The sequence below is a fragment of the Electrophorus electricus genome, chromosome 21, assembly GCF_041902795.1.
Source record: "Electrophorus electricus isolate QZ-2024a chromosome 21, ASM4190279v1, whole genome shotgun sequence".
NCBI classification, from domain to species: domain Eukaryota; kingdom Metazoa; phylum Chordata; class Actinopteri; order Gymnotiformes; family Gymnotidae; genus Electrophorus; species Electrophorus electricus.
This window is the reverse complement of record NC_137517.1, coordinates 5440001-5459911: the sequence shown is the minus strand read 5'-3', so window position 1 is coordinate 5459911 and position 19911 is coordinate 5440001. Positions and strand designations below refer to the sequence as shown.

Sequence of the window (19911 nt, the reverse complement as noted above, 5' to 3'; positions counted from 1 at the left end):
TTTAGGAATAAGTCACTTGGCTTTGCATCAGCTAGAAGACACTTGTCTTCCTATCAGCAATGAATAGCCTGATTAGTTGGTGTCTAGTATTGAATAGGTATGAAACACCTTTTAACCATTAATTGCATTAATTGTAATAGCCTATGTAGTCCAATATTTTGGGTAGAAACCATAAGGACCATGTGACCCGTCACATTGAATTATAGCTAAATAAAGCACAAGTGAAAACATTTCAAATAGTTCTAGATCAAAGTAATGGAAGTGTAATTTTTTCTTATAATCTCATTATAATTATGAAGTGTCTTGAAGCAAAATAAATATCACTACACCATCTAGTGGTAGAGCCTCCCTTTGTTCATGTCACAGTATTCAGTTGCACCACGTTTTAAAGACTGAACCATTGACATCAGAAGAGCTACACCAGCACGTGTGTCGGCGGTGTCTCACGGAGAATTAGACGCACCGTCACGTACGCATCCGGTCAGGCGGGGACTGACTGTTAAGAGAATAAACGCTGGAGGTTTCTTTAAATCCTTTTATCTGCATTTCCTTTCAAAAACGCCCCCATGTCTATTTGTCGCGAGGTAACCGTTCATGTTACTATGGCAAAGCGACTGTGTTCGGAATGACCAGGTATAATTATTCACCACCACCTTAACGCCGCTGCTTGCGCGTCTACAATGCAACTCGGGCACTCAGCCAAGTTAGCCCCACGAGAGGAGAGCCTTGATCATTTCCCATGCTGTGGCTTCAAGTCAATGCCATGAGAACACAATCATTCCTGCCCGGTTACGTTAGTAACCATGTGTACATTAGCTAATAAATGAATAAGCTTAGAAAAATTTTCACTTTAGGATCATGGAGAAACCAATGCTCATTTGTGTTTTGCCAGGGCTCTTTTCATATAATTATTTTTATTGAAAATTACTTCAAGTTTCTGTCTAAAAGGTGCTATACTCCTTTTTGTGAGAAGGTTCAGTTCATTCAGTTCATTCACTCTGAGAGAGTGGTCCAGCACCTGCCTACCAGCTTTGATGCCCCAAGAGAGACATTACTTAGCCCGATTTGTCCCACGCTCCCTAGTTCTAATGGTAGTACAAACTTTTATAATCTGGAAGATCAATTTAACGCATCCTAGTGGTTGATCTGAGAATTATTAATGCAAGTCTAGTTATGTTGTATGGACAGTCTATGTTGCACAGCGATAAGTGCCGCACTAGGTGAATACACCTCCCAACAAACCTTCCAAGCACATTCAACCAACCTCGAAGCGAGCAGTTGCATATTGAACATATACTGAACACGTGGACAGATGCAGGACATTGAAACGGGACTCCTGAGTCGACCGTTCCACGCTGCTACTACATAATCAGCAAAAAAAAATGCTTACAAGAACACTTACAAGAACGCAAAAAAACAAAACAAAAAAACCCCCAAAACACCTGTACCCAAATGTATTAAGCGATACCAAGTCCTGCTGGAATTGACAATCGTTCAAAGGTTCTGTTTTTGGCAGCAATGCTGTTACTAAATCGGTAGGCGGTAGCAGTAGAGAGATGGCAATTACACAATGACAAATTCACACCACTTGAGTGCGTGTTGCGCATAAATCACATGCTATTTCCGTCGTCCAACAAATGGATACCAATTAACATAATTGATGCAACCTACTCCCATCATCTCCATCTCCATCTATTTAAGTGAACTTCCGAACCACAGGCACTTATTTGCATCCTATTTGCTGCAGGTTTAAAGCGGCCGTCAACAAGACTGAGTGGCTTCAGCTTGAAAACTCGAACGAGTACAAGTGCCAGGCCCCTCCCCTTCTTTCTCGGCGGCCTGTAGCCCCGCCCCCGAAGCCCCGCCTCGCAGTGAACGCTGCTGTGGACGTGGTAAAATGGCAATGTTGCGTGTCAACAAGCAAGCCGACATCAACCTTTTAGACCTGAAAAGTAACCAATGTGACTACCTGGGCACTTCTCAAAGATATTTCCAGCAACATCCAAATAAAACAATGCTAAGGAGGATTAGCATCGGAAACAGACCGACTGCAACATAAAAAATGAGAAATGCGTTACTGTGTTACTATAATCATTACCATTTTAGCTATGCAGGACTTTTCTTCGAAACTCAAATAACCTGACTAAATCAAGCAGGAGTACTTAGCTAGGCTGGCTAGCTACCTGTCGAACAGAAAGGCTGTTAACTCGGCCCAAGTTTTGAGTTTTCATGTCCTGTTTTTACACTTCTGAAAAGCCATTGTGATGTTTACCATTTATTTTAGCTCGGGCCCGGCCTTCTAGCTTGCTTTTCCTTCATGTCATCCTCGGTTTTATTACTTGCACTTTTCGTATGCACCGTTATTGGCAAACGAGGTCCGGGCAACGTTTTCACCGATTGCTCATCCGCCTGTGCTTCGCTCACTGCTCGCGCTTGACCGCGTGAGAGCATACGGGTGCACGAGCATTGCTGGACACGCCCCCTGCCTCTGATTGGTCGTTTTTATTCGGGCGTTTTGTATCGTGAATGAAGACCCGGCTAAAACAGAGGAGCCTGTTTTTCACGGATTATGCCTCACGTACTACTATCAGTACATAGTTCCAGTTTTAGCAAAATGTGACGGTTATTTTTATACAAGTTACCTACTACCAACTCAAACCAAAGCGTTAGTATAGCTTGACTATCAATTAGCCCTCTTTTGAGCCAGTTGTGAGTTGCCTAACTAAATATATGCAACTTGTACACTAGTCTTAATGCCAAGCCTAACGGCACGCTTTATGGTAGCACATGTGTTTGTAGCCTATGTATAAACACCCCAACCCTTTATTTCGCGATTTTAAAAGGTTTAAAAGTATGCCACCGTGACCGAGAATTTACACCAACGGTGATTTTCCACTGTAGGAGAAAGTCATGAACTCTAAATTACGAAATAAAAACATTTCGCAACCACAAAGTCCGTGCAAGGTCCTCTTGTCTTCAGGGTTGCCAAGCAACGAGGTGGCGCACGTGAATCTACAACCCAAAGCGGGCACGTTCACCAATGGTGCCACCTTGAAATAGAAACGAAGTGAGCGACATTTCTACACCCCCTTTAGGCCACTTCGGATACGGAACCAACCACTAGTCAAATCTGCATTTCCATAAACACCATATCCGTAGTCACTTAAAATATATATATTTATTTAAACCGACGATAAGCTCATTAAAAAACAAACCAAAACAAAAAACAAAACAAACAAAAAACGCATCAAGCAAAGCATCACGCGCCGACTTTCTCGGCGTTCTTTCTCGGACGGAGCGCGCGCAAGGCCGCGTGCACTTCGCGCCGCGTGATGACGCGCAGCCTGTTGAACTTGGCCAGTCGCGCCGCTTCCGAGCCGACCTGCGCGACCCCTTCCGCTGGGAGGCGGCGTGGCACGGCGGTGCCGTCGCTCACGGTCGCGCTAGCCTGTAGGACGGCAACACGGAGGTGGGGAAAGGATCAGAAGTTATTTAAATGGCACAGCTCGCACGCTGAAAGGCAGCTTTTTGTCAAGTTTCCACGTCACAAACCTTTATCTTATACATGTAGACCGAATGTGCCTTGGCACGTCTCCTCGGTTGTCTGCACGCCCCATTAAACTTCTTCAAAGTTACTCTGTCGCACGAAGCCTTCATGGTAAAATCCGCAAAGTCCACTTAATAAATGAGCACCCAGAAATTATTACTGCGCAAACGCATCCACGATGTGTAAAGAAGCACTTATCGTCAGTGCTGTGTGTAAGAAGAAAACGGCACGTTGGTTTACACAGGTGTTCACTTTTAAAGGTTAATTGGAAAACCAGCAATAGGCTACACTAGGTGCTTATTTTAAGTTAAATGATGTCAGACTGTGTAGATTACCCAATAAACTCTCTAATGTCTAATAAAGTTAAATCTTTAGCTGGTATGAATCTCCTGATATTAGTAATTTGTTCTATCACCTGAAGCACAATCTAAAATGAAACGTGAAATAACATGGGACAGACTGGCCTGTTAACAAAATGCAGTTTACATTACAGAGCTGAAATGTCTGCAATGTGTAGTCCTGCTGTATGTACCTAACATGTCCATTTTTATTATGACCTTCTTTTTGTGTACAGTGGTTTGTTATATTGAAAGTGTTCCTGGTTAAACAAATGAAACCCTTATTAGCATGAACATGTATAGTTTTTCAATGAATGCAGTAAGGTATGTTTGTGTGGAGTCTCTGGGGGGATATACTGAGAGAGAAAAAAGTGTTATTGTATACCAGCAGCGCCCTCAGGTGGTGGATAACTTTAATCAAAACAGCTAGCATGAAGCATGAAGAGGCACAAGTCCAGCACTTGAAGGGATGGCCTTAAAGGCTCTGAGTGTGCTTCTGATGACACTACTTGTGCTGAATCATGGTAAAGTAAGTTTGAGAGAGAGAGAGAGAGTGTGTGTGTGTGTGTGCGCGCGCGTGTGTGTGTGTGTGTGTGTGTGTGTTTAGTTCTCACTGGTGGGAGGTAGAGCAATGGTCTTATACTCCATGCTAATGTTGTGATATGGTGCAGGATGGATACATACAGACAGCTCATCTCTCTTAACATTATACCCATATCGGAACTGGATTGGAGAAATGTATTGAGAGAGAGAGAGAGATATTGAGATTTCAGGTGAGTGGGATTTGATGATATTGAGAAAATGTAATTTACTGTAAGGTAGAGTATTTTCTCTCACATACTTGGTAAGTGCAACTATATATAATATTTATTTATTTATTTATTTATTTATTTTATAAATGTTGCCAACAGTAGCTGAGCTATGTAAATGTATTATAGAATTCGAAAAGGGTGAGTTTTATCCTTATGTGTGGCCACTATGTGTAGTCATCTGTTGTTTTCTTCCAACTCATTTCTAGTTCTATTCTTTACGTGGCGTTCCGGAGGCAGTCTTGGTCCTGTTGGCAGCATTTTTCTGGAGTCACTGATCAGGATTTAAACACATTCTCCTTCACTGCTTCTCTTCCATACTGATCCCTCACCATGTTTTTCGGCATGGCGGTGCAGGTTAGTCACTGTGTGTAGTGAGGGAGAGGGCAGTCACTGTGTGCAGTGAAACATCTCCTAGGGGCTCTGTGTACTAATGGCCTGTCTGATCTCTCAAAAAAAGCTATTTGAAAGATCGATCTGTGTCTAGAGAACTGTACAGATGCTTTAACATTTTTCTAATTGCTACATTTAAAAAAAAAAAAAAAAATTCCAGTGAGTGAGTATATTTGCGCTAAAAACACCTCAACGTGCACGTCATTGTGAGCAGTACAGCCTCCACCACCCAGCCTCCACCCACCTCCGTCCCCTTGATGCCTGCCTACAGATGCTGCATGGACTGCATGCCAGTTGACACCACCCACCTGTGGCGTGCGCACACGCACACACATGCATGTGTCCACAGGACCTGCTGAGCGGCAGGTTTGTGTGAGGTCTCGATATAATGAAAACGCTAACACGAGCCCAGACATGTGTGAGAGTGTGTGCGCATATGTGTTTGTGCTCCCACTGAATGTAACACAAGTATGATTGATTTCTATTAAATGTTTATCTCCCCCAGTTTATTCATGCTATACTTAATGAGAGAGTTTATACCTGCATTTATAGCAGATGGAGAGATCTACTGTGTGCTTAATAGGTTTCTAGTAATGAATTAGAAATGTAACTCATTATTTTACGTAGTATGACTAATGAGTATAATTAATGGGGTCTGACTGGGAGAAACACCAAATTTTTGTAATATTTTATGTAATAGTAATCCATTGTTGCCCTACCTTCGTCTTAAGTGTAGATAGCAAATAAATCTTTAACCAAATTACATTTTACTGGAGGTAAAATTGCAGTTGCATATGGGGGGGATTTAATGGCACAAAAAATATAGTGCTCAGATTACAAGGTGTATGTGAAAAACCAGCCTGAGGGTGTCTCTCTGCATGTCCCCTTTAGAGTGCCCTTCTCACACACCCCTGGGGTTCCAGTCTGGCTCGCTGTCTTCGCCACCCATCGTTTGGTCCAATCAGAAGCAGTGGTTATCTCCCCGATCATCCTCTAAGGCCCGCCCCTTGAGCCATGATTATGGGTGGGGTAGCCCCGCCTGCCCTGAGGTGCGGTATCTAATCACGAACCTGCACGGTTTAACGAGGCCAGAGCTTTAGAGCGGAGCCGTCCACCGCACAAACTCTAACTCACCGTGCAGAGGCGGACTTGGTTGTGAGAGCTCTTTGGACTCATGTCCCGCATCATCCTCCCTGCTCCTCCTGTGCTCTCCTTTTCACACACCTATCCTGCCTTTCTATCTCTCTTCTGCTCAGCTGAGTGTGGCCATGCTCCAGGACACCAGCTAGTGCCCATGGACGAAGAGGACGACCTACAAACCCTACACAAAGCTCAACTGGATACTCTACAGTGAGTGGACAGAAAGCACAGGGTGAGACAAGCATGAATCATAGAGCATCAACGCTAACATAACACCACCAAGTAAAGGAAGCCTGCACCCGCCAACCGGCATCTCCAAGACATCTAGCAAATTTGCAACCATGCTGAGTTAAGTAGTCTCAAACAGATTTGCTTATGTGGTTTCTGATATTGCATGACACACAGTTATCTATAAAAATGGACAGTTACTACAATTACTGGACTGTCAATGCTAAATGTAATTTTGCATAAATTGATTTTACTAACGATTCTACCTACTGGCTTATGCTTAAACTATTTAAGAAATTCAGGCAGTTTGAAGAAAATCTCTGAGAAGGTTATAATTTCTGAACTTAAACTACCCACCACTGGCTTAAGGTCATGTAATTAAAGTTTAAGGTATTATAAAATTAATCTCTCATGTGAAACTGATGCAGAGTTTGGATTATAATTTATTCTACCGTTATCAGGCTAAAAAGCCTGCAGCACAGGTTGATCCAGGGAGTGAAAGCCTGAAGTTGTGAACTGAAGGGCCAGCCCTAACTCAGATACCATCCTCTCCCTCCAGGGGTTCCACGACTGGTCCAAACTCTCGACCACCGTGTGAAACCTGCCGAATCTGGAGCACACCCGCTACCACTGAGTCGGTTTACGCACACGAAACGGACATTTCTGAGTATTATGTTCCCAACAGATGTAGTCTGAATCTGGTGTTTTAGGGCAATGTTGTTTTGCTAGTAGTCTGGGATGTAACGTGCCAGTAAGGAGTAAGTAAACATATCCTGGGGATCCTGTATTTTCATTTAGATTCCCAAAGAATGCTCATATGACACAATGTACAAATGAAAATGGAGTTAATCGAGTATTGTTGTAGGGGATATTCTTTTTTTATTTAATAATTCATTTTGTATAATATTAATTTCGGTATGAGGGCATGCGTGCAAAGTGTTACTGTGTGTTGTCTGGATATATGTTACATATGTGTGCACATAATCTTTTTGTTTGTAATTCATTAAAAAAACACATACTTAAATATAGAAAAAAGGAGGGATGACAAGTGATTTCATTAAGATGTTCAGTTTGCTGACTTTTCAGCCAAATGTAAGAGAGAAATGTAGGAAAATAATTTTTTGGTAAATAATTTTTCAGATACTATTGGCTCATTGGCTAGAATGCACACCCTGACAGGACCTTCATAAAATTGGTGTACAGCCCCTTTAAATCCAGCATGCAGACTTAAAATCTTGCATATTAATAAGTGTCATAGGGACCTTAATATTTATTATTTACAGTGACATCAATCATTGAGAGAGATGAACCGATCAACCGAAAGGAGAAAGCTACACAACACACACACACTCACACACACACACACACACACACACACACACAATGCAAAAAAAACCCACTCAAGAATGACTCCAATGTCCTATTTTTGAAATGAAAATGGAATCCACTAGATTTATTGAGAGATTGCTATCCATAACAGGTGTAAACAAGAAACAGTGTGAGAAACAGTGTGAGAACCGAGTCTCCCTATTAACGGCATTTACCCGTGAAAAACAAATACTTGTTGCTGCAGATGAAACATTATTAATCTATGCTACCATGTCATGTTTAACCCAAAAATCCTTTATTGTGAATCATTTTCAAGTGCTGATAAACTGCTATAAATATAACCAACTGAATAGTCACACATTGGTATTAGTGTATTACAGTGTATATTGTAAAACCCTTTATCCCAGGTTACAGACATCAGTTTGTTTACAACAGAGACAGATTTCCACTGTCATGTCTTAAGTTGCAGTACCTGGAATATATATACTGCATATATCACAAATACAATACAAAAGACTCCTAAATAGGCCGGGATACCTAGTTACACATGGTGCGATCATTATTGTACACTGTGTGTGACAGTTATTCATGAAGAGACGCGAGTTATTTATTTTATCCCACAACCACATGGTCTTTTTCAAAGTGCACAGGTGAGCAGTCTGAAGTCAATCAGCAACAGACATTTCGTAGACATTTCGTTTTCTTCTAAGTAATGCAGGAGTTAAGGCTCTAGATTCTTGACAGGAAGTGAGTTGTGAAGGGGACGCAGGGAGTTTCACCGGGTCTCTGTTATTTGACAACTTCCTGATGGCTGTAGTATGATGCTGGTGTTCATTATGCAGAAGATAAAACTAATATTTTCACAATAGTGAAGCGGATATTCCAAATCCAGCTAGTCAGTATATATATATTTTTTGGGGGGGAATGAGTATTTCACAATTTCTATGCTTAAGGTGTTAACAGATTTCCTGGCGTTTGACATCTTGTGTAAATTACTTACTGACACACAAGTCAACAGCAGTGATCACTGAAATATTTTTACCTTATCCAAATAATTTGATAATGTGGTGGTTAATTATTTATTGATTTAAAATATTGCAATAAGCTGATTAGTTATCCTACATTTCTTCACACATTCATATATTAAGTCTATATCTCTAATGAGTAACTGAAATTTAAAAATCTTTTTTTTCCTGCATTGCTCTCAAAATATTGCAATAAAATAGTATTTAATATTTACAATGTTTAAATAACACTAAACCTGAGTATATACAAATGAAATGGCATTTACATACGTGACCGTGCTGCAAAAACGGCAGCAATCGTACACTCCTTTCTTTCTAACTTATGCAAACGATTTTGTACATAAATGTACAACATGCAAGCGTAACTCCAGCTCTAGTGGCCAGAGATTAGCACAGCTCAGTGGTTTCATTGCTGCTGTGCCACAGATAAACCGGGTCATTTACTGATAGGTTAAAGCGGATGTTAGAACAGGGAAATCGCCCATCTGTGTTGGACTCTGACCCTCCGAGACCAGAATAGGGCCGTGTGCAGTGTCTTTAAGCAAATGTGTATGTAGTGAGCAACTGTGTCCAACAGGTGGCGCGATGACATCGGGTTTCAATTACCGCAGAAGCTTTGGAATTACACGGGATTACAAAAATGTACTCTGGTTTGTCCTTTAAAAGTTTTGAGAGATGTTATTTGTTTAATTTTACATGAGTCTTTATATTTGACTCTTAGCTCCTATGTTAAATCCACTGAATCAATTTAGAAATAAATGTAACACAGGAACTTGTAGTGTACATTGTAATTACATTGTTTAACTTCTTATAAACTTATATATATTTCATACACAAACCATTTAACATTCTTAACCAAATATAATAATTATTATTATATGCAGAATAGTATACTATAACTAGGGTAATTATACATCTTATACTTACATAAACATATATATATATATATATATATATATATATATATATATATATATATATATATATATATATATATAATTTAAGTTGCATTTATTCGATAACAAAAAATACAGTAAGTACATAAATAAAATTACAAATTCTATTAAATATGGATGATTTAAAAAAAACAAAACAAAAACACATTAAGACATGTCTAGGCCTACCCCTAGTGTTCAAAAGAACAGTGCCCTTCACTGTGCACTCTCCAATCCTCCAGGCCTCCAGGTGGCACTGTGGTACAGAAGCCGCCATCACTGCCTCAAATTTACAGAGCAGTCTCTTTTAGGTCGTTGAGGTTTGGCATCCGTGAGCGGGAGGGGCGGCTGAAGCCGAGTCCGTTCTGGCCTGCCTTGGAGGCCAGCTGGTCTGGGTACGGGTTTCCCTCGGCCCGCGCCAGGGCTGCTGCGTGCCAGGTGGGCTCCAGCTGGCCTGGGAGAGGATACGCGGCTTGGCGTGCCTTTGACTGCGACGCGCCCGCCCCGCCCCCTCCCACATGGCCTCGGAAGCGCAGATCCGGTGTGGCGGGCTGGTTGGATGAGGAGGACAGATGAAGCAGCCGGCGAAGAGACTTGAGAGGTTGGTTCTGAGCGGGGCAAGAGACGAGAGATCGTTGGCATGGTGTCAGACGCGAAATCCAGCTCTTATTTCACCTGGTGTGTTTTACAGATCAGCAAGCAGCTACGAGGAGACTTTTCAGCTGACTGGCCACATAGCCTTCACTCTGCCGCAGTTAGGGATCGTCCTCGGCATTCAAGCTCATCTTCCCTCACTCTCGGTCCTGAAATATCACACGGCTGCGCGGTTAACTGTTTTCCATACGCCTGCACCTGATTTAGGCCACACTGCTCAACCCTTGAGTAGCATCTGAGCATTGGCGGGGGGGCATCAATACCATCAGGCCGTGAGCCCCAGCAGTGAAAGTGAGGAACACTGATAACCCAGGCAGGTTGACTGACCTGATCTCTCTGCAGCACCTGCGAGTGGGGCTCGGCCTGCCACTCGCCCTCCCTGTCCCGCTCCTGTTCCTGCTCTCTCTCCCGCTCCCGGCTCCTCTCGCGGTCCCGGCTGCGGGTGCGGTGCCGGCTGCTGCTCTGGTGTCCAAACGACCTTGACGACTTCTGCACCACCACCTGGTCCGGCCCCTCGTTCAGGACCTGGTCAATTACGTGCAAGCACAAAGCTGTCGGTCAGGTTAAAAATCCAATCCCAAACTGGAGGATAGCTGTTCAGCCTTTATCACCCAGAGGCCACTGGGAGAGAGGAGGAACCAAGCAAACGACCTTTTTCCAGTTTCAGGTGTACTTCCACTCTCTTTTGCTCTTTAAATGGACATGTACATAATATAAGAATAATACACGTAAACGTACACGTGTTGGTAAAAGTTGGAAGTATATCGCACATACATACTTATACATACATGCATAACTCATGTATGTTAAGCAAGACTCTTTGCTCAGATTATTCCTGCATGAACACTGTGCTAACTTATGAGTAAAATGTAAGATGTTTATCAAGTTATTTAAATGTCCAAATTTTGGACAAAGTGGTCTTCCTCTCTCCAGTGCACCATGGCTTCTGGAAGGCTGTTTTCAAATGTTTTCACTACAGAAATGGGAATCAAATATGTCCAGAATTTAGACATGCAGTGTCATCGTCACATTGTAAGTGTGGCGATCAGCAGCTAGAAGTCGTCCTCCTCCTCCTTACCGCCATTCACGTATTAAACGAGACATCAGATCTCTGAGGTCAGTCACGACTAGTCTTTTCTGGGGTTCAACAACTTCACACTCTTCATTTGTTTTACAAGACTGAACAGTTGGTGCTTGGTACAGCAGGTAAGATGCTAGACTATTCTGGTGGCATTTCAAGCAAGACACTTCTACTTCAACACAAGAATAATGTTTGTTGCGCACACATAAAAACTCAATAGCGTGTGCAAACGTCTTTAGTACTATCGACATGCTCCCCAAACCGTAAACCATTCCCAAAAGCTTTCCCACACTGGGAGGAGCTCTCAGTTAACATATGTACAGTGTTGCCATATGATGTCTGATCTAACAAACCAGACTGCATGTAGAACACCAGCAGTGAGCCTGAGGAAAGACTACCTTGTGCATCCAGTGAGCAGCAGAGTGACAATACCCATCACACCTTAGAGAATTAAAGGCTGATTAATAATGTTAATGGCATGCAGTGGCGCAGGTTTAGTTTGTTTATGTTAGGCGTGTTACAATGTGGTATATTAATGGGCGGTTATACCATAGGTGAGGCCACTAGGGGGAGTATTCTCTCAGAGGAGCTATGTTTAAAGCTAGTCTTTGGGTTAAACAGAGGGAAAAGAGATTTCTTGATCACGGGACCTCTGACTTCTCCGGCGTCCACCTGGAATACAAGAGGCACAAGACGGACAGTGGGATGGACACGTCTACCCACAGACAAGTACACTTACACACACACACACACACACACACACACACACACACATGCACGCCATTCACACTGGTATACGCACAAACATACTGCACACACACACACACACACAATTGCCCAAATACACATATGGAAAGGAAATACACCAAAACACAGCTAAGAACAGACAACAGACAACATATAGAATGCATAAATCCATACGCAAACGCATACTCAACAGACAACAAGCACCACAGCTTGGAGGAAGGGGAGACTGACCGTCTGAGATTTCTTCTTCTTCTTCTTTATTGCTCTGAAGAAGCCCTGCTTCACCTTCTCTTTGGCTGGTTCCGGAGGGCTCAGGTCCAGTGCCTCGGGCCCCGTCCTAAAAACACACACAGTGAGGCCTTACAGGTAACCTGCCCCAGTCAACCTCAGTGTCTGAAAACGGAGCAGGCAGTTTGCTGCTCGTCGGCTAGGGCCCCTTTCGGGTGGATCAGGTGCAAAGGGGCATTGGGTCCGGACTATTCGGGGAGGGAGGGTGACCCCAGGAGCTGGGCGGCGGCGTGTTTGTGGGGCTCACCAGGGGTCGTATGTGGGCTGGCGCTTGGGGTGACTGCTGTTCTCCATGTTTATTCCTGAGCCCATGGTCTGCCCACTGCTCTCGTGGAAAGCGTTATCCGGTCTAGGAGAGGGCACTACGGCCACACACACACACACACACATGAACGAGATGAACAACTTTAGAAATGCCACATAAAATTGTATACAGTGCATCCAGAAAGTATTCACAGCGCTTCACTTTGTTCCACATTTGTTATTCCAAAATGGATTAAATTCATTTTTTCCCCCTCAAAATTCTATACACAATACCTAAGAAGGACAAAGTGAAAAAAGTTTGTATAGAATTTTTGCAAATTTATTTAATAAAACCCCCCAAAAATCACATACATAAGTATTCACAGCCTTGGCCATGACACTCAAAACTGAGATCGGGTGCATCCTGTTTCCACTGGTCATCCTTCAGTTGTTTCGACAACTTGATTGGAGTCTACCTGTGGTAAATCCAGTTAATTGGACATGATTTGGAAAGGCACACACCTGTCTATATAAGGTCCCATAGTTGACAGTACATGTCAGAACACAAACCAAGCCAAGAAGTCCAAGGAATTGTTTGTAGGCCTCCGAGACAGGATTATATTGAGACACAGATCGGGGAAAGGGTACAGAAAAAACTTCTGTAGCATTGAAGGTCCAAATGAGCACAGTGGCCTCCATCATCCGTAAATGGAAGTTTGGAACCACCAGGACTCTTCGTAGAGCTGGCTGCCCGGCCAATCTGAGTGATCGGGGTAGAAGGGTCTTAGTCAGGGAGGTGACCAAGAACCCAAGGGTCACCCTGACAGAGCTTCAGCATTGCTCTGTGGAGAGAAGACAACCTTCCAGAAGGACAACCATTTCTACAGCACTCCACCAATCAGGCCTGTATGGCAGAGTGGCCAGCCGGAAGCCACTCCTTAGTAAAAGGCACAAGACAGTCCGCATGAAGTTTGCCAAAAGGCACCTGAAGGACTCTCAGACCATGAGAAACAAAATTCTCTGGCCTGATGAAACAAAGATTTAACTATTTGGCGTCAATGCCAAGCGTCATGTCTGGAGAAAACCAGGCACCGCTCATCACCTGGCCAATATCATCCCTACAGTGAAGCATGGTGACGGCAGCAACATGCTGTTGGGTTGTTTTTTGGCAGCAGGAACTGGGAGACTAGTCAGGGTCAAGGGAAAGATGAATGCAGCAATGTACAGAGATCCTTGAAGAAAACCTGCTCCAGAGAGCTCTGGACCTCAGACTAGGGTGAAGGTTCATTTTCCAACAGGACAACGACCCTAAGCACACAGCTTAGATAACAAAGGAGTGGCTTCAGGACAACTCTGTGAATGTTCTTGAGTGGCCCAGCCAGAGCCCAGACTTGAACCCGACTGAACATCTCTGGAGAGATCTGAAAATGGCTGTGCCCAGACGCTCCCCATCCATCCTGATGGAGCTTGAGAGGTTCTGCAAAGAAGAATGGGAGAACCTGCCCAAAAACAGGTGTGCCAAGCTTGTAGCATCATACTCAAAACGACTTGAGGCTGTAATTGCTGCCAAATGTGCTTCAACAAAGTATTGAGCAAAGGCTGTGAATACTTATGTACATGTGACTATTGTTTTTAAAATTATTTTTAATAAATTTGCAAAAATTCCAAACAAACCTTTTTCACTTTGTCATTAAGGGGTATTGTGTGTAGAATTTTGAGGGGAAAAAATAAGGCTGTAACATAACAAAATGTGGAAAAAGTGAAGCGCTGTGAATACTTTCCGGATGCACTGTGTGTGTGTGTGTGTGTGTGAGAGAGAGAGACAGAGAGAGAGAGCTCACTCTAACCTCTGTAGAAGCTCCCAACCCTGCGTGGCATGGAGTCACTGTAGATCATGCGGTTCTCCTTGGACGAACCTCCATCTTCCGGGTGCTGCTCATGATACATGGCCGTCTGCAACACACAGAGGGGATCAGCTCTCACACACACACACACACACGTGCGCACATATTTTTTTTACTTCCGCACTCCTCTGTGGTTCTTTCTTTCCTCTGCTATCTCACAGAAACTCATTCATTTGGCTGCAGTTGACAGCCCAAAGTCTGCGTTGCAGGCAGACGCAGCTGCCCGAAACGGGTTCGGGCCGCGGTCCTTCCTGCATGCGTTCCGCGCACATGCAGCCGACAGTCTGCAACATCAGCACGATGACAATATTTATTTTTGGACCGAATAGGAGTGAATGGAATATTCATGCGCTGCCAGGAATATTCATCTATAAGCTCCCAAGCGAGAACAGTGCAGTGCAGAAGCCGGCGGTCTTCCCGGGTCAATGACCCGGCTGTGGGCAAGTGGTACTGCACCACTGGGCTTCCTGACCCTCTCCTGAGAATCCTCCTTTGCAGTGTTTTACAGTGCAACCAACATGTATCCTTCATTAGTCTCTGTTGCCGTTCATCTTGTTTACGTGGTTCGGTTACAACAATTTTCAAGTGCCTGTGAAAACACCATGCGACGCTCATACGGATCCGTCTTACGAACAACGTTTGAAAAATGTTCTTTCCATTTGGACAAATGAATTCGGTAAGCAGATTCCCCACAAATGGAATAGTGCTTAATAATGTAAATGAGCACCAATCAACCTGATCTCATTTGCATCATGCTAATTACTAACTTCCACCCAAACATTAACAATGCAAACACCTGGAAGTGTGTAAACTTCCCGGAAGCTGCGTTTCGAACACGGGCCGAGCGTGCGAGGCGTGACTGACCCTGAGGTCGTCGGGGTCGTCGTCGCGGGAGGCTGAGCTGCCCACGTGTCGGGGCAGCGTGCGGTGCTGCAGCTGCGGCGAAAGCATCTGGAGACTGCTGGTGCGGGCGGGCACGCTCTGCCCCACAGCCAGGCCCTGCGCCTCGGCCCCGTGCGGTCTCCCGCGTTCCCGCCGCACGTACATGGAGTGCCTGTGGGGGCGTTGCTGCGAGGAGAAGGGGCTGGTGTAGCCCACGCCGTAAGGGAAGTCGTAGGCAGCCGAGAGCCCGCCGCCGGGCTCCAGGGCGTCGCCCGCCTTGGCCTCGTCCGGCATCTGGCCCTTGTGGCGCGAGGCGGGGTGGCGGAGCGAGGCGTCCTGCCGCTCGGGTTTGGCGCGGCCGGCGGTGGCGGCCGAGGGGCTGTGGCGGAGGGCGGGGCTGCCCGGCGCCGGCAGGTTCAGCCCGACGTTCAGGTCCAGGCAGCTGGAGGGGAAGTAGCGCGTCTCATCCTGCAGGAGGCGTGGGTCGCTCAGGTTGCTGACCGACCTGGCGTCGCTCAGCGAGCCGTGGCTCTTTGACAGGCTCAGGAATGACGACGACGACGACCCCTTGCCGCCCGAGGACCCCGCCACTGACTCGCCGTAGCCGTGGCGGCCCGCGAGCTTCTCCCGCTCGCCCTGCAGCGTGTTGGTCTTGCCCTCCACGAAGGAGTGGCGGTTCTGGGAACGTGAGGCGTTGGACTTGAGGTACTTTGCCCCGGGGCCGTCGGACGGCTTGCCGAAGTCGAAGTCGCCCGCTTTCGCTTTGGACTTCTTGGGGCTGAGGGCAGAGGGCGGCAGGTTGGACAGGTCTTTGCCACAGGACGCCGAGCGGTTGAGGGGCTGCGGGGGCGGGTACGTCTTGGGGTGCAGGGTGGGGCTTAGGCTGCTGGAGGCGGGGCCGGCGCCGTTCAGGAAGGCGTCGGCGCTGGGCGGGAGCAGGTCGTCATGGCTGTGGCGCGGCAGGCTCGAGCAATCCCGGCTGCTGGAACGATGGTGCCCAGAGCTCTTACTACCGTGACTCCTACAGACAATGAGCAATAGAGAGAGAGAGAGAGAGAGAGAGAGAGAGAGAGAGAGAGAAGTGGGGGGAGGGGCAAGAAACTCCTCAGCATTACAAAAATCTGTATTAATCTGCGGCTGCTATGTCCCAACACTAGCGGTCATTAGCCGCACCATTACGGAGCTCAGGTTTCAATTAGGCCTCAAACAGTGATCCTTGTTCAATAAATTATGACTAACTGGATCAGGACATGACACCCAGCCCTGGCAACGTGCAGGCCACTTAATAGGCACAAATACAATTAATTTTCAGGCCATTTCATCATATTGTTGAGTCAATTCAGATAATGAGGTGCTTTAATTAAGCAGGCTAAATCATTATTAGTCACAGTGCGCTCTAACTGCAAACAGTCTTCAATTAGGCTTCAGACAAATCAACCTTATCTGATCAAATATGATTAATCAGAGCGATTGCTGAAAATGAAAACGCTGATTTCGGATCAGTACAGAGAAGAACTAACACTGTGACACATTAGGCGTTCGGAAATTGCTATTTCTGTTGACACCATTAGACAGTAAGTGAGCGGCACGGTGTCAAACACGTCCCAGCACCGTGCTGACAGCACTGCAGTAGACTTCACCGAGGGTCAACGGGCTGGACTAAGAGTGGCTACAGGATGGAAAACCGTCCGTAGCTGGGCGTGCTCGTCGCAGGTTTGCCGAGACACTTAACCCCCGGGGGCTGAAGTGGGCACTGTGACTGAAGCAGAAGTGTCCACTTTGGAGATACTTCTTCCAGTTTCTCCTTTCATATCCACAACTATACATGTGTGCCAAACTCTGCACCCTCATCCCTCAGGGGTGCGACACCCCGCCCCACCTGCTGAGGGCGCTGCTGTCATGGTGGGGCTTCCTCTTGGAGGAGCGGATGGGCGTGGGCGTGGGCGGGCCGGGGCGCTCGGCCTGCCGCTGGGTCTGGAAAGCGTGGTGGTTCAGACTCTGCTCCGTCAGAAAGCGCTCGTTCGGGTTCAGGAGCAGCAGGTTCTGAAACGGCAGAGGCGAGAACACATGACAAGCAGTCCCGCCTCCCGACGGCCAACACCTGGAAGACGCTCAACATTGCCCAAAGGACATTTTTCTCGCGCCCTCACTCGTTACTAAAGTGTACAGCTTGGCCTGTAATCATTTGACGTTTCAGAAGACCCTCCATTATGCAAAATCAATTTGGGGAAGCTGGTGTGTTGAGGTTAGACAGAATATTCCAAATATTAATGTGGCATCAGGCAATTACACAGAGACCAAAACATCCATGTCAATGAAGACTCAGTTATTTTATTCAGTTATTACTCCCACTAGCCTGAGATATCATTCATTTCCTCCTCCAAATCTTCTACTTGCTTACTTGCCCACACACTTTCCTACAGAAACACTACCTTAAGTAATCAAACCTCTCTTAAATATAATAATATCCTCCTATGTACTTTAATCATTCCAACTGGCAGTAATCAAACCACGAATCAAGTCTAACTGTGACCAGTGTCAGTTGTCACACCGTAGGCCGATTTCAAACCTTCCCGTTGTTTAGAAGATCCTGGAAAAAGCTGTCTCTCAGCCAGTAATGCTTTCTGATTATGTAATAAGCCTTGATCATCTCCCAATTATGCCATGTTTAATGGTTAAAGATCTTGGTGTAATTATGGATCTTCCGACTTTCCTTTGAAGCTCATGTAAATAAGATTTCTAGGACAGCCTTTTTTCACCTGAGGAATCCTGCAAAGACTAGAAATATACTATAATTAGACAATGCAGAAAAAGCTAGTCCATGTGTTTATTACTTACAGACTGGAATACTGCAATGTCTTACTGGATGGTTGTACCACTAAGTGTATAAACAGGCTCCAGTTCAAAATGAGGCAGCCAGGGTTCTTACTAGAACTTCAAAGTTTGATCACATCACTCCTATTTTAGCTATGCTACACTGGCTCCCAGTAAAATTTCGCATCATTATAAAATACTTCTAATGACCTACAAAGCAATGAATGGTCTTGCCCCACTGCACCTGAGACACAGTATCAATATTTAAAGCTAGGCTGGAAACTGGTTTGTGTTTTCCTCTCACTTCTCCGAGTTGTTGGCTGGAGTGCTGATGTTCGAGGGGGTCCACCTTTGAACATTATACACTCCTATCCAACGTACCCTGTGTGCCCATGCTTGGTAATGTGTGCTCTCTTCTGGCCGAGGTACATCTCCTACTGAGGTGATGTTGTTGCTGAGTCTCGACCCATCTCTGCTGTTGTGGCTCCTCCCACCACCGACCCCTTTCCCTGTTGTGACTCCTCCCACCTCCACCCACCCACTTCACCAGCTTGTTTCCTTCTCCTCCCAGATCATCATGATCCCCAGTTGTTCCTGTGTCATGTACAGTTTCGGACACATACGGTCATTGAACCCAGCTTAGGACTTCTAGGAGCCCATTTTAGGACTTCTAGGAGCCCAGCTTAGGACATCCAGGAACCCAACCTAGGACATCCAGGAACCCAGAATAGACATCTATTGTTTATTTTGCACTTATTGCTTATTTTGTCCCTGTTGTGGTGTCCGGAGTGGACCAGAGGGATCCCCCATGTTCAGTCTTGGATCTTCCTCATGCTCTTAGGTTTATCCTTGCCGCCTTTGCTACGCTCACTGTGCCCTTGGACCTGAATGTCTGTAAAGCTGCTTTGTGACAACGACTATGGTACAATACTCTATATAAATACATTTGATGTGACAGGAGATTGTAGCTGTTTCCACACATATTAATTGGGTGGTGGGCCATTTTCAATAAAGCCTGCTTATTGCATTTATACCCTAAGTGAGGTTTTAATGTCCTCGGTGGAGCTCAACAGCAATTATGCCCTAACATTTAACAGCAGCTCACTCATTTAAATGCATATAAACTGAAGAAATTCATGTATGAATACAATTAGCATATGATCAGCATATTAATACTATCTCATCCTTGTCTAAATAAGACATGTTAATATGAATCACCCATATTATCATAAATATGTAATAGCTTCGCTGGGTGCTCAATGAATCGTGACCCGCCTACAGGTGCCTAGAGCCCCTCTTTGCTGTCTGTCTCTCTGGGGCCTTGGCACACTCAAAAAGAAAAAAAGATATTTGGAGAGTTTTGTACAGCCCTTTGTTTGCCAATATGTGCAGTATACCCTTGGCGTGTTTTAGAAAGGAGTGAAAAACTTAATTTCCAGGGGAAAAAAAAAAACATTGGCAAAGCTCAAAACACATTTAAAACACGTTCAAGTTGTTTAAGAAATGCAAACACCGCAGTCCCTTACTGCACACGGCCCCCGCACTGCAAATGAT

At 45.1% G+C, this 19911-nt stretch overlaps 1 protein-coding gene, 1 long non-coding RNA gene and 1 pseudogene across 6 annotated transcripts in view; 1 reads left to right on the top strand and 2 right to left on the bottom strand.

The window, feature by feature from the left end:
- Nucleotides 1-3163: 3163 nt before the first annotated feature.
- On the bottom strand, nucleotides 3164-3756 carry LOC145652767 (uncharacterized). The gene is made up of 2 exons (XR_014118979.1): nucleotides 3553-3756; nucleotides 3164-3448 (listed from the first exon to the last, which is right to left on the bottom strand). It is a non-coding gene; the product is annotated as an uncharacterized LOC145652767 (long non-coding RNA).
- A 4117-nt stretch (nucleotides 3757-7873) lies between these two features.
- Nucleotides 7874-19911, bottom strand: part of LOC113570376 (cyclin-dependent kinase-like 5) — a 54824-nt gene continuing 42786 nt past the window's right edge. For 2 of the 5 annotated variants that reach the window (XM_035521754.2, XM_081704580.1), the window contains 8 exons: nucleotides 17423-17586; nucleotides 15526-16564; nucleotides 14605-14710; nucleotides 12762-12876; nucleotides 12458-12563; nucleotides 12029-12151; nucleotides 10726-10923; nucleotides 7874-10352 (listed from right to left, as the gene is read on the bottom strand). In XM_035521754.2, the coding sequence (XP_035377647.1) occupies nucleotides 10035-10352; nucleotides 10726-10923; nucleotides 12029-12151; nucleotides 12458-12563; nucleotides 12762-12876; nucleotides 14605-14710; nucleotides 15526-16564; nucleotides 17423-17586 (2169 nt within the window). In that variant the 3' untranslated portion in view covers nucleotides 7874-10034. The other 3 variants (XM_035521755.2, XM_035521756.2, XM_081704579.1) reach the window with 3 other exon arrangements.
- Nucleotides 12928-14032, top strand: LOC145652965 (uncharacterized; annotated as a pseudogene).